Here is a 14,601-nt window from a genome sequence, read left to right as displayed (position 1 = left end):
TTTTTCATGAGTGCCTTGGAGAACAGCAACAAAGAGTGGGGGAGGGTGTTGAGAAGCAACGCAGAAGAGAGCATATCCGCTTTTGAGGAGTAACAAGGATGTATCAGGTGGCATACAGCGTCCTCCATTGAGTGAGGCGATGTTTAGAACACAGGAGTTGGAGAAGATAAGATTGCGGAGCGTGGAGGGGTAATTCAGAATGGAGAGGACGTCGTTGGTGAGTTGAAAGTGGCCAACAAACATGCTTCTACAGAGCTAGCCGAGAAAAATGATAGTAAAGATAAAGCGCATCAAAACAAAGGAGCTTTCTGATCGATTTGGATAAAAGTATGAAGGAATATTTCTTTAACAGCAATTACGACATCTATAGCGATAAGATGTTCTACCGAGCTGTCGGAGCAATCATCTAACACAAGCTCGGACGAGGGAGCGTTGAAAGAGGAAAGGATGATGTGGAAGAGAAAAAATCAGTATGATGTGCGATCACGAAGAGCAGGTTTTGAGAAGTGAAGTGCTCCCTTGCAAGCACATAGCAGTTCAGAATTGAGGTAAAAGAACAGGCCAGCGAATGAAAAGAAGTTAGAGAGATACATCAAAGTATTATTCATCAAGGTTAAAGACAGAATAGCGTATGGACGATCAAGAGGAACGGAAGGAGATCCGGCTTTTATATGAGAGAAGCGCTGAGAAACTTAACAAAAACGGAATATATGTGGTGAAGTGAACAAGAACAAGGCTTCCAGTGACTGATTCGAATCGGACATTATAGATGGTGTATGTCTCGGCAAACGAATATCTGGTGGGCGCGGTAGAAGGTGATGAAATGGGAGGATATAGACATCTGGATCGGTGTCGAGGGAGGGAGAGCAGGAGTCGGAGCCGCAGAAAAGGTGTTTTTGGAGAGAGAGGGCTGGATGACGTTGATGGAAAAGAAGGACTCGTCGATTTGGTTGATGATGTTGGGCATCTGAGAAATAAATCCTTAGCCACGAAGGAATCATTCAATGCAAAGTGGAGGTGGAGATAAAGAGAGGGATGGAAGGGGCGCTTTCACGCTTTTTCCAATCGATAAATGGTCAATGCCTATGCTTATTGAATGGGAGCATATGTACTGTGTGAAGATGTGTGCCGATGAAATAAGCCGTGAATAATCGTTATGAAGGCGCATCATTGCTGTCAGCCCTCAACAGTATCTTCGCTTCCACGAGTTGTTCACACAAGAACCTTTCTGTCACCTGAACTCACGATGTTGCAGATGTTTGATGAGTCAAAAGTGAAGGCTGTTCTGGGTTCTGAGGCACTCAGCCTCGAAGCTGTTGAGCTGGTCAGAGCAGACGGGAAGACGGCCACTTGTGAAGAATCAGCGAAGAAAGAGAAAGCAAATAGATGAGATACAAGTACGGTGAAAGTGGATGCAGCTGCAATGTGGAGAAATAGCCCATTCAAGGAGACAGCGGAGATGCAGTTGGATCAATGGGCACACGCCCTTCTTCTTCATCAGCCATCGCAGACGATAGGAGTGTTTGCAGAACCTGCATGGAAAAGAATCAGTGCGACAAAAGGAAAGAAGCTGAAGTGGTGAATGTCTAGATATAAAATGATAAAAAAAAGAAGTGAAATGAGAATGAGTGGGGTGCGGAAGGTTTAAAGATGAGGAAAATGATGTGAGAACGGTTGCAAGGTGAAATCTTTTTCAGTGTTAAAAGTGGAGCATGAATTTCATAGATTTTTTCTTTTATTTCTCTTGACAACGTTGATCAATTATTCAAAATGACTTTTAAAAAAAGAATTGTTTGTTTTTAACATGTATAAACAACAAATTGTTGTTTATTCGATTAATGCCTTTTTTTCTATCAAATTTGTCAATGTTTGTTTTGAAAATTTTTTGTAAACAACAAAAATTTTATGATCAACAAAATAAATTTTATAATTTCTTTGCAATGACATTATTTTGCAAATATTTAAATAAGAAATAGATTAATAACGCATTGGAATAATATTTATCGTGTTTTATTAACGTTTGAACGTGTGTTTCGTTCTGTTTGCTTCAGTTTTGATATTTATAGAATAATTTTTTTCGTTTTTTTCAAAATTTGTAATTAAAACAATTGGAAACAAATTAAAATCAATAAATAAATAATAATAATAATAATTAGAGCAATATATTTGTGAGATCATCACTTTCTTTTTTCTTTTCAACCCCACCCTTAATGAAAATTTTTTATGATCAAACGTCGGAATTTTTTATGATATCAAAAAAAATCACCCATATAAAACTGCTGTTTTAGATGTTGAAAGTTCGTAAATTGCTTTTTTATTTGTTCATTCAATCAATTTTTTTGTGACATGTGGAAAACGTTATGATGAAGGGAAAAAGGAATGCACACCAATATCTGACGTGCAGAAAGCTTGCAAAAAATGGGCATTCAAATTTTTTGGGAAAAGTGTCTTGCTGAAACTTGTTAAATTAACATGAATTGATCTTCACAGACTTAAAATTTCAACAATTGAAAACATGAGAAATTGGTTTTCATTGTTGAAAAGTGTAACTGACAATAACAAGATTTCTTCAGATATAATCATCAATATAGGTGACCATTTTTGAAATCATAACATTTTTCGGGGTATTGTTTTTTGAAAGGCTTTTCGTCAATTTCGAAATACAGTCTAAACCGGATATAATCACTCCGAATATAATCACATTCGCCTATAGTCACATTTTTCCATGCACCGACATTTTTTTCTTGTTTTTCATTTATTTTTCATCGCATATAATCACAGTGATGAAAATATATAATCACATTTTTTATTATTATGGGTGCTTTTTTCAATGAAAAATCGATTTTTTGCTCAGAAATTTCGAATTTTGATTTTTCAAAAATGAACTCAATAAAGTCAAAATAATGTGTATTTATAATCAAAATTGTTCAAGCAAGTGAAAAAAGTGTATTTGTGTAGAATTTCTAAAAATAAAAAAATCGACCCAGAATTAATTTTTTTATAAATTAATTTTTATTTTTTTCTGTGAAAAGCATCATCGTGTATAATCACAATCGGATATAGTCACAAAAAGTTGTGCAAAAACCGATGTGATTATATCCGGTTTAGACTGTAATTTTCTTCCAGATGGGTCATTCTTTTTGAAAAGTTGCTAATGTTCAATTTTTGGGTTTTGCCAAATAGATCACTTTTTGATCACTATTCACAATTAATCCATCAAATTTCTTCGGAATGTTAATATTCTCGCATTAAATATGAAGAAATGATTTTATAAACATTCCGAAGAAATTTGATGGATTAATTGTGAATAGTGATCAAAAAGTGATCTATTTGGCAAAACCCAAAAATTGAACATTAGCAACTTTTCAAAAAGAATGACCCATCTGGAAGAAAATTACAGTCTAAACCGGATATAATCACATCGGTTTTTGCACAACTTTTTGTGACTATATCCGATTGTGATTATACACGATGATGCTTTTCACAGAAAAAAATAAAAATTAATTTATAAAAAAATTAATTCTGGGTCGATTTTTTTATTTTTAGAAATTCTACACAAATACACTTTTTTCACTTGCTTGAACAATTTTGATTATAAATACACATTATTTTGACTTTATTGAGTTCATTTTTGAAAAATCAAAATTCGAAATTTCTGAGCAAAAAATCGATTTTTCATTGAAAAAAGCACCCATAATAATAAAAAATGTGATTATATATTTTCATCACTGTGATTATATGCGATGAAAAATAAATGAAAAACAAGAAAAAAATGTCGGTGCATGGAAAAATGTGACTATAGGCGAATGTGATTATATTCGGAGTGATTATATCCGGTTTAGACTGTATTTCGAAATTGACGAAAAGCCTTTCAAAAAACAATACCCCGAAAAATGTTATGATTTCAAAAATGGTCACCTATATTGATGATTATATCTGAAGAAATCTTGTTATTGTCAGTTACACTTTTCAACAATGAAAACCAATTTCTCATGTTTTCAATTGTTGAAATTTTAAGTCTGTGAAGATCAATTCATGTTAATTTAACAAGTTTCAGCAAGACACTTTTCCCAAAAAATTTGAATGCCCATTTTTTGCAAGCTTTCTGCACGTCAGATATTGGTGTGCATTCCTTTTTCCCTTCATCATAACGTTTTCCACATGTCACAAAAAAATTGATTGAATGAACAAATAAAAAAGCAATTTACGAACTTTCAACATCTAAAACAGCAGTTTTATATGCAGAAGATATATGAGCAATGGAACAATCCCCATTCTTTTCCATTTCCTCTATATTGAACAATCCAGACCTCCTGTTGTTGTGGACAACTCTTCCTGCCTTTTTTTACGCGATTTGCCTTAAAATCGAAGAATGAGCAATGACTTTCATTTTCACCAAAGCTGGAGGTTTGATTATTTCTCGTTTTAATAGATAATCCACTTTTTCAGCCTTTGAATTTAGCCTGCGGAATTCTGCTGAGACTTTGATGGGAGAAAGCTTTTCATACTGAAGAGACGATGTCGTTTGTGATTTTTTCATTCAATTAATAAAATAAGATCGATCAATAAAATACTAGTCATTCAACCTGAATTTATCATTATTATTTAAACACGTTGAAGGTTTTCGATCTAGCTAAAAGTTTTGTTTTGTTTTCTATTTGTTTTCAAATTTAAAAATATATTTGGAGAATTAATTATTGATTTTAATGTCATGGGTTTTGTCCTTGTCTATTAATTGTTAATATTCAATAAAAACATTCGCAAACTTTTCCCATCATTTTCAAAGAATTAGAATTACTCATTTTTAATGCTGAATAATTTCTGATTTATAAGCAACTTTTTCGATCTCTTTTGAAAGTTTTTCGAGATTGAATAATATTTGATGTATCAATCAATCAAGCAATCAATCCAGAAAAAAAAAAAAAAAAAAAAAAAAAAAAAAAAAAAAAAAAAAAAAAAAAACTCTGAATTTTTTTCAAGAATGATAAACTCAAGTGGAAAGGTCAAATAGTTTTCGTTGGCATTGAATCAATTGAAATGGAATTAGAAAATTTTAATTTTGTCTCTTTTGATTTCGCATAGCTTTTCTTCTTTTAGCCAAAAATTGTATTTGGCAAAAACGCTTAAATAAAACATTTCCGCAAATAGTGAACAACCCAGAACGGATTAACAGTGAATGATAAAATTGTGAAATGAATTAAAAACAATCGTAAGTTTAAAAATAAAATATATTAATTGGAAATGAAAAATCGAACACCAAATATGTGCAGCTTTCAATATAAAAGAAATGAGGAAAAAAGAAAAGAAAAAGAAAAAGAAAAAGCATAATCAAATGTTTGACTGAAAGCAGAACAAATGAAGAAAATCCTCTTATTGAATTTCTCTTTTTTGATGCAAAATAAGCATTTTTTTGAAAAAAGCTAGGGAAAAAATAAAAGAAGAATATTAAAAACAGCATCAACATTTGAGAAAATTCAAAAGAATGGATAGCTTTTGTAAAGAAATTGAAAAAAACATATATACAAGACAAATCGAACAACAGCAACAAAAATGAAATAACAAAAGATAATTTTAGGCGAATGCTAAACAAAAAATAAGCAATTGTAAGATTAATCGCAATTATCAATAGCCTTCAATATGCCTTTTGGGGAAAATCAAATTTGCGAGCACCTTTGTTTGGTTCCAGTCGAGCACGCGAATCTCATCCCCAGCTGATTTGCACACAAGTCATGGCAATCAAATCACAATGCACATCCGTCAAAAGAAAAGAAAAGAAAAGAAAAGAAAAGAAAAGAAAAGAAAAGAAAAGAAAAGAAAAGAACAATTTTAGCCGATTTTCAATTTTCCAATATTCCAAATTATATTAAATTAAATGTTATAAAAATACACAAATACAACAGAAACAAACATCGTTTAACCAGTTCTTGAATATCAGCAAGCTGCTTGTCAGCAACCTCGCACACTGCGCTTAAATGCTGCAAAATCGTTTCCATAGCCCCACGCCGGCATCCAAGGCACGCAGAAAGAGCAATCACTGAGCACAATTTATCCCAGAAAAGAAAAGCGCATCATTTGATTGCAACAGAGAATTCATAAATAAATAAATAAATAAATAGTTAATGTCAAATGGGAAAACACAATGCATTAAAGAATTTTTGAGCAGAAAATAAGCGCAACCGAGTTAAGAGCGAAATGATAAAAGCACAAATACTGCACTCAAGCACACCAGAATGAAGCACATTGAGCGATGCATCGTTGTGGATGGAGCTCATCACTTTCCTCCCAATCGTGTTTCTTGGATTGGACAGCAGAAAATGCCTCCACCCGCCAGACACACGCTCGTCAAGCGTTCTCGTAAGCGCATCAAAAAACAGCTCTGCAGAAACATCGCACCCAAGCAAACAGAACACATTCAATCAGAAAAAGATAAATAGAAAAATAGAAACAGAAATAGAAAAAAAAAAAGACAGTGATGCAAATATGAAATCAGCCTTTTTTCGAAGCAAAGAGGAGCCAACTTCATCCTCCAAAATCACACGCACACACAAAAAATGTTCATTCATTCATTCATTCACAAAATAAAATAAAATAAAATAAAAACACAGTGCCTCTTCAGCTGCACACCATAATACCACTCCACCTTCATCGGCAGCTTCCCGCTCAGCTCAGATATCAGATACGACTCAAAGTCGATCTCGTCGTCTTGCAGCTGCTTCCTCTCCCGCGCCAGCATGAACTCCTCCACATTCTCCTTTCCTGCCCTGCCCGCTTCCCCGCCCTCGCACACGCCCCCCTGCGCCTTGCCCACCTGCTCTTCCTCCATCTCCCGCGGCGGCGGCGGAGGCGGCGGGCATCCCTTTTGCGCGCCCCCCTCCAGAACAGGCTGCGGCGGCGGTGCAACTGGCGGCGGATGTCTGCGCGGGTTGATCACAATCCACACCTGCTCCTCTCTCTCTTCTTTCTCTTCTCGCTCTCCACACTCCTTCACACACTCACTCGATGATGACGAAGACGAAGACGATGAAGACAATGAAGACGATGATGTGGTTGTGGCAGGGGCAATGGCAGTGGCAGGGACAGTCGAGTCTTCAGCTGCCTCCGAAGAGTTGGCACAAGCCTCTTCTGCTCCTCCTTCATGCTTCGCCTCAGACGAATCTGCCCTCTTCTCTTTCTTCTCTCGCTTCTCTCTCATCTCTCTCTTCTCTCCCGCCTCGCTCTCCTCGTCTGCCTTCTTGATGCTCTCCTCGTCTGTCGTGATCGACACCGACGACGCTGCTGCAAACACCGGAACCGCGGCCGACTGCGTGACTGTGCTGAACTGCGTCGTGCTCGGCAGGAACGACGACCGGTTCGTCAGCCGAAGCGCCCGCCGCTTGCTCTCCTTCTCCCGCTGCCTCTCCGACGGCGACATCCGCAGCAGACGCGCCAGCAGCGCCAGCGCCGTCACTGCCACCGAGTCTCCCTCTGCCGCTGCCGAGGCTGCACACGCAAGGCAGGCCGAGGAGAGGCAGATGAGGGATGATCGCGTCACGATGAGTGGAAGTTGTGCTGGTGAAGAAGAAGAAGATGATGATGAGAAGGAGGAGGAAGAGGAGAAAGAAGAAGATGTAGGTGAATTATCGGAAGGATGCGTTCCAAGTGATTGATGTTTAGACTGAATAGCAATAATGCATATGCGTGTGTAGAGCTCACGAATGAACTCAGTTCGTTGTTGCTCTGTTCAAATAAACATCGCATTAATAAATTAGAAAAATAAATAAATAATAAATAACATTTGATTGAAAATACAAAGTAAATAAATAGAAAGCAATCAATCCCAAGAATAATTGCTATCAAAGCAATTAAGAGAAATGGTTAATGCTTTGATCAGAACGATAAAAACAATAAAAAAGTCTCCGTTTCCTTTTTTCTTCTCTTCAATCACGCAAACCTGTGAAATGATTGTAAGCCAGCTCCTGCCCCTGAAACAGCAGCGTCATTGCTTCAGCAGGCGACAATGAGCTGTATCTGATCAGCGGAATAACCACAGACGGTGAGGCAACTGCAACCTGCACATCGGCTGCTGCGGAGTGCGGTGCGGGTGAAGCAGAAGAAGTGACACTCAGAAAAGCAGACGGGGCTTCTCCTTCGCTTCCGAGGAGTGCTAAGTCTGCAGCTGCTTCTGCCTTTGAAGGTGCAGACGGTTGTGATCGTGCTGAATGTGTCGACTCTTTCGATTCAGCCTCTTTTCCTGCTTCACCTTCGGTTTCTGTTCCTTCTTTGCCTTCTTCTTTTGCTGCGCCATTCGAATCGCTGCTGGCTTGAGAAGAAGACAAGTCCGCATTTGCGTTGTTTGTTGGCTTTTCGTCGCTGAATGGCTCATCTGCTTCCATTTCAATGGCAGATGATTTGAGGGAATATCGAGATATGATCGCATCCCCTTCGACAAAATCCAAAGATTCAGAAGGTGCGGATGCTGTTGAGACTGAAGAAGAAGATGATGACGACGACAACGGCAGTTCTTTTTCTTCTTCTTTGCTTTCACCTTCTTCTTCTCCTTTTTGTAAAGAACCTTCTGAAGGTTTTTCTCCTAAGTTTTCTGGAAGAGACATTTTCTTCATTGATACAAAAGTCTCCTTTTTCATTATTTCATAAGCTTTTTGTAAATCTTCATTAGAAAACTGCATTTCACGTTTTACTTCTTCTATATGTATGTCGGGTCCAATTGAACCCCCAGAAAGCTCTTTTGCTCGTTTTGCAAAAGTTAAAACGCAATCAACCAATCTTACAGGAAATTGTTCCTTGACAACGTCACTTGGAACAACTATAAAAGGCTCCATTTGAAATGTTGTTGCAACAGCTGTGTTAAAGTGAAGAATGTTTTCCTAAAATAATTTAAATCGAAACATTAAACATGCATTCCTCACATTTTTCTTTCAAAAAAACAAACCATCTTATGAAAATTATGTTGAGGCTTTTCGTGGAATCTAAAATGTTAGAGAATTGAAAAAAAATAATGAAAAAGTGATGCTTAAGGAAACAACTATAAAAGCTGAAGATACTGCTTTATCATTGAAGGATTAACCTTTTGTGCCAATTTGCACAAAATAACTCCATCTGACAAAACTTTCTGAAATACAATAAATAAAACTAAGCTTGCAAATAATAATCACACTGAAAGCCTTTCGGACCCTGTTTGTATTCCAAGCATTTCTTCAATATACGTTCTTGCCGCTTTCTCCCGAGCAAGAAATTCTATTGCTTGCAATTTCTGTCTTGATAATGTAATGGATCCTCCATGAAATGAAATGATAATAATGTCGTCATTTTAGCATCAATATTAAATGAAAAACAAACCTTGCATAAAATAATTAATTCAATTTCTGAATTATATATTTCGATTTTTTGATTAACTCTTTCTTGTTAATTATTTGCAAACATTGTTGCATGAGAATAGTCTTTTCTTTGAATTGTTCAATTAATTGGAAACTGACAATGGGCACTGATCATAAATTGACATTTTCAAAAATTCAATGCTTAATTTGAGCGGTACTTATTCGCACGAAATTTCTTCTCCATATAAAAAAATGGGCCGTCATGAAGAAGAATACCAAATCAAGCAAATACTTTCCAGGGAAGACCCAAGTCATTTGTATGTTTCTCCTTCGAAAGTCTCTTCAAATGCTCCGATATCAAAACAGTTTGCTTATGAGTATTCACAATTTTATATTTGTTTTTTGTAAATGAATTCAACTGTTCATTTGACAGGGCATCAGAGATTCCAAAGAATTCACTTCTTCATGCTCTTTCCATGAGCCCAGATCCCTATGGAACGAGAAGAGCAATGATCGACTCTGTTGCAAAGGAAATTGGTGATGTGCAAAAAAAGAAAGATTCAATTCCAATTCCTGCACCGTCTCCTCGATCAGAGAGTTTTCATCAACGTGGAAAAACTCCTCATGGCTCGGAGGCAAACTCACTGTATGTCAATGCCAATCCAATAAACGATGAAAGGGCATCCTATTTTGCTCGGTCAATAGCTGCATCTTTATCTTCGGATATGAATGATCAACATTCAACAGACGATTCTGCTGATTCAATGAAAGTGCAAGCACAAAACGATGAAATGGAAGTATTTTCGCTAACCGTTCGTTCCCCGGCTCCCACGCGGCTTTCAGATGATCTGGAAGATGAAGCGAATGAGGAGGATGATGAGACATCAGACCTTGAATATCCCTCAAAGAAGAGGAAGCGCGATTGGCAGACAGACTCGATGCGAGTGCAAGCGGCAGATGATGAAGACGAGCAGTTTTCATTGACTGTGAGAACACCAGCGGGTGAGATGTTTGAGCAAGAGGGAGACAAGGACATCATTGACGAGCTGTTGATGATGACAAACACAAATGCTGAGAAGCAGCGAAAGAAGGCTAAAAGAGACAAGAAGAAGAAGAAGAAGGCGGGATTGGCTGGAATGGAAGGAAAAACAAGCCAGAAGGGAGAAAAGAGCGGAGCAGGGAGCGAAGATAAGGAAAGAGAAAAAGAAGAAAGAAGAGCAAGAAGACAGAAAAGGCTGAAGCAGGCAGGAAGAGCGATGATGATGGAGGATGACATCATTGCAGAGGTTGATGAGACAGAAGGAACAGAGCTGTTGGATGAGGGTACAGAAGAAGAAGAAGAGGAGGAGGAAGAAGACGATGAAGACGATGAAGAAGAAAGCGAAGAAGAGAGTGTTGATGCTGAGATGCGGAAATTCTTCTCCTCAGAAACGCCATCGCAGTCTTCGAAGACTTCTCCATTGTCATTCGCCTCTCATCATCTTCGGCAGTCGTCGTTGGACAGCAGAAACAGCAGCAATAGCAGCAATAGCGTTAACAATCACAATTATCGCAATAGCAATGGAATGAATGCAAACTATGAGCATGATGATGATAACAACGATGATGCATTAAATGCCACTGAGCCAGCTGATGCTGACAACAGAGAATTTCCTCATCCACTTGGAACGAAACCCAATCATCACGCATACAAAGATGGCCATGAAGCATCTCATTTGCCTTCATCGTCAACAGCAGCAACTTCTTCTTCTTCGGAGATGTATGTAACGCTTGCCCCTCACTCTGCTTTCTCCATCCGCTCGCATGGCACTCATGTTGACTCAGATAAACACAGCAGAAGTGCAATGGGCGATTCTTCTGATGACTCTGAAGGTGTTCGTTTGTCTTCACCAACTGCTTCTCATCCTCACTCTCATCCTCATCATCATCCCAATCACAATCACAATCATCCTCTCGACAGCAAAAGCTCGGCAATTGACTCTCCCAATCATGAGCACACAGCTTATTCTCATTCTTCACATTTGACGCATTCTCCTCTTCCACAGACAGAAGATTCGCTTTCAAGAGAAGGAGATGTTGCTGCTGCTGATGATGTTGATGATGAGCAACAGAAGAAGATTAAGCAGAGGCAGAAGCAGCTGCAGCAGCAGATGCACAACAGACGCCCAACAGTCAATCACAATTTGGATCACAGCTATTCATCTCACACACAGGGAAGCAACTTAGATGGAGAATTTGGTATAAATGGAAGAAGAAATGAAGGAGAAGGAGAAAGAGAAGGAGAAACCAACAAAATGATCCCTCCTGCCTCTAATTACGAGGCAGATCTGATGAGATCTGCACAGAACAAGAAGTCTCTCCAGCTGAATTCACCGCTTCGTCCAACAGCAGAAATAGAAAGGCTTATTTCACAGACCAACCAGCATGTCAGATCACCTCTTGCGTATAAGTCAAATGCAGACGTGCATTCGCCTGTTGGTTATTCAGGTATGAATGGCAATGAAGAGAATGAGAGAGAACAAGAAAAGGAACAACAAAAACAACAAACACCGTTGGGAGGTCAGTTGGGAACAGAATATGCATCTTCTTCTCCAATGGCATACTCTCAATCTCATGTTCTGTCTTCTTCATCACCTTCTTCCTCCTCTTCCTCCTCTTCCTCTTCTCCATCAACACGAATAGAGTCATCTTTTGTGCCCACCACAGCCTCAGCAGAATCTGCTTCTATTTATTCCTCCTCTCTCAGAGGCACTCGCGAACTCCCCTTTTCTTCTTCTCCACTCGCTTCTTCTTCCTTCCCTTCCTCTTCTTCCTCTACCTCATCTTCTTCAACAGATGCTTTCAGCACCCCACTCCGCACAAGCACAATAACATCATCTTCTTCCTCTTCCTCTTCCTCTTCTTTCTCCTCATCTTTCCGCACTCCCTTTGCACCAGCCTCCACTTTACTCCCCAACCGCATGATGTCCTCCTTCTCCACTCCTCTTGCTTCCCAGTTTGCTTATTCCACCTCCACCAACAGGCACACCCCTCCTTCTCCATTCCCTACTCCTATCTCTTTAACCACAACAACACTCAGAAGCCCTATAAAGTTAACTGAATCGCCTGTTGCTTTGTCTTCACCGTTTGGAAAGCAGCTGCTTCGGGATGTGCAGCTGTCGCGTGCATTGAGAGAACCACCTTCGCTTCAAGCTGAGCAGAGTGAGGAAGAGAGAGAAGAAATACTGGCAAGGAAAGAAGAGGCGCTGAGGGAGAGGCAGATGATGAGTGCGGTGAAGGCAGAGGAGGAGAGGAGGATGTGGGAGGAGACGAGGAAGAGGAAGGAGGAAGGAGAGAAGGAGAGGGAGTGGCAGGAGGAGCTGGAGGAGATTAGGAGGGCAGTGAGGGGAGGGAAGGAAGAGGAAGTGAAGGAAAGAGAAGAAAGAGAGGAAGAACAAATATCCAAAGAGAAAGAGAAAGAGAAAGAGAATGGAATGAGCGATGCATTTGATAGAAGAGGAGAGAATCTTCCGATGAAGCAGACACCAAATAGACTAACAGCTGCTGATAGCAAACCTTCTGCATATTCATCATCAACTTCTTCTTCTTCTTCTTCTTCTAATGCTTTGTCGTCTCCAATGTTCTCTCCTTCCACTTCATCATCATCATCATCTTCTTCTTCTTCTTTAGCTTCTCCTTCTTCTTCTCCTTACTCTTCTATTTCACACACAGACTCCTATCGCCACAAAGCCAACATGAGCCAGCTGAACCGCTTGTCTTCGTTGGCTTCTCCAATCTCCTTCAAAACAGCGTCTGAACTTCCTTCGGCCACAACTGAAAAAACACCTTTGAATAGCGAAAATCATCCTATTATCTCTTCTTCTTCTGCTGCTGCTGCTTCTGTTTCTTCTTCTTACTCCTCTCCTTCTTCTTCTTCTTCTTCCTCTTCCTCGATTTCATCTTCTCCCTTCCATTCTCCTTCCTTTATCTATACACCGGATGCCTCCTCTGCTCTGAACATTCGTGTGGATGCAATGAAGTCACATAGAGAAAACAAGCCAAATGAAATGAAAACATCTCCTTTGAGGAGGACGAATGAAATGCAAAGAAGCTCAAATGGAACTTCGATGTTGGATGAGTCACTGAAACTGACTGAGAATTCTATTAACTTTGGGATTTCTTCTTCTTCTTCCTCTTCTCCTTATTCTTCTTCTTCTTTCTCTCCTCGTTCTTCCTTCTCGCCCTCTCGCAATCTGCCCCGTACCTCTCCAAAGCGCACATCTCCTCGCACCACACCCAAATCCTCTCCTTCTGCCTTTAGTTCTTCCTCTTCCTCTTCCTCTTCCTCTTCTCCTTATTCTTCTCCTTTCTCTTCCTCCTCTTCTTCTTCCTCTTATTCTTCCAGGCACATCGACACTTCCCCAACCGACTTGCACTCACCACAAAAGCAAGAGAAGCCTATCAGAGCAACACGCGTGGAGATGGATTCTCCTTCGACAGCTGAATGGAACTGTTCGCCTTCAAAGAGAAGCAGAAATGACAGCAATGGAATAACTAGCTTTAATAATAGTGTTAATAATAATAGCAATTATCATAACAGCAGAGGAAGCAGCCATTCGCCTGTGATGGGGGTGAGAGTTGGGGGAGGGATTGGGATGAGTGTGGGGATTAGAGGATCTGTTGGAAAGAGTAGTTATTAAAAAGGATTGCAATGCGAAAAGAAAAGAAAATGATACTTTTTATTATTTAATTATGAAAAATTTTGGAGAGAAAGAGAGGAAAGAGAAGAAAAGTTGAACATTGAAGGAGAATAATGCTGCTTGTCAGTGAAATTTGTTAATTCAGTTGGTTTTGACCGGAATGTTGGAGATTATTTTTCTGTTTTTTTGAAAGATGTGTTAGTAAATGTTAGGAAAGATATAGAATTTTCATTTTGAAAAATCAGATTAAATTAGACAAATTAAAATATTAATGACAATTGAGTTCTTTTTTGAGCAAATCATTCTTTGTGATGTGTGTTAATTATTAAATAATGTTCTATTTCCCCAAACAGTTATGATAAACTCGATATTTTGACAGGAAATTAGTTGAGAAATTGTTTAACTTATTTTGAATATTTTGAGTTATAACTTTCACATCACCATCAACATTTCGGTGATTTGTCACTGTTTAAAACAAATTCAGTAACGTCACTAATGTGATATGAATGAAAATTTTTATGATTATAGCTTTCAATCACAAATCAGTGAAAAGAAAATTTTTATGTGATAAAGATCGTACTACCCCCAAGAGCATTTTCAGGGTTTTT

The 14,601-nt window shown here is 38.7% G+C and overlaps 2 protein-coding genes across 2 annotated transcripts; one reads left to right on the top strand and one right to left on the bottom strand.

Annotated features, from left to right (window-relative positions):
* Positions 1–5,069: 5,069 nt before the first annotated feature.
* MONOS_760fu16589 (putative Calponin homology (CH) domain) lies at positions 5,070–9,343 on the bottom strand (the record flags this gene model as incomplete). Its single annotated transcript, XM_067877949.1, has 9 exons — positions 5,070–5,711; positions 5,909–6,034; positions 6,227–6,376; positions 6,625–7,716; positions 7,931–8,864; positions 8,930–8,966; positions 9,042–9,109; positions 9,155–9,273; positions 9,337–9,343. 9 exons carry the CDS (start codon positions 9,341–9,343, stop codon positions 5,623–5,625), a joined length of 2,622 nt encoding a protein of 873 aa, XP_067727171.1. The 3' UTR covers positions 5,070–5,622.
* A 131-nt stretch (positions 9,344–9,474) lies between these two features.
* On the top strand, positions 9,475–14,520 carry MONOS_761 (uncharacterized protein). Its single transcript, XM_067877950.1, has 2 exons — positions 9,475–9,679; positions 9,748–14,520. The coding sequence occupies exons 1-2, from the start codon at positions 9,513–9,515 to the stop codon at positions 13,991–13,993; spliced, it is 4,413 nt and encodes a 1,470-aa protein (XP_067727170.1). The 5' UTR covers positions 9,475–9,512; the 3' UTR covers positions 13,994–14,520.
* The last annotated feature ends 81 nt before the right edge of the window (positions 14,521–14,601 follow it).

This window comes from Monocercomonoides exilis (genome assembly GCF_001643675.1).
Source record: "Monocercomonoides exilis strain PA203 chromosome Unknown scaffold23-1346700, whole genome shotgun sequence".
Classification (NCBI taxonomy): domain Eukaryota; phylum Preaxostyla; order Oxymonadida; family Polymastigidae; genus Monocercomonoides; species Monocercomonoides exilis.
Note: the sequence above shows the minus strand (reverse complement) of the source record. Positions and strands in the feature narration are given on the sequence as shown.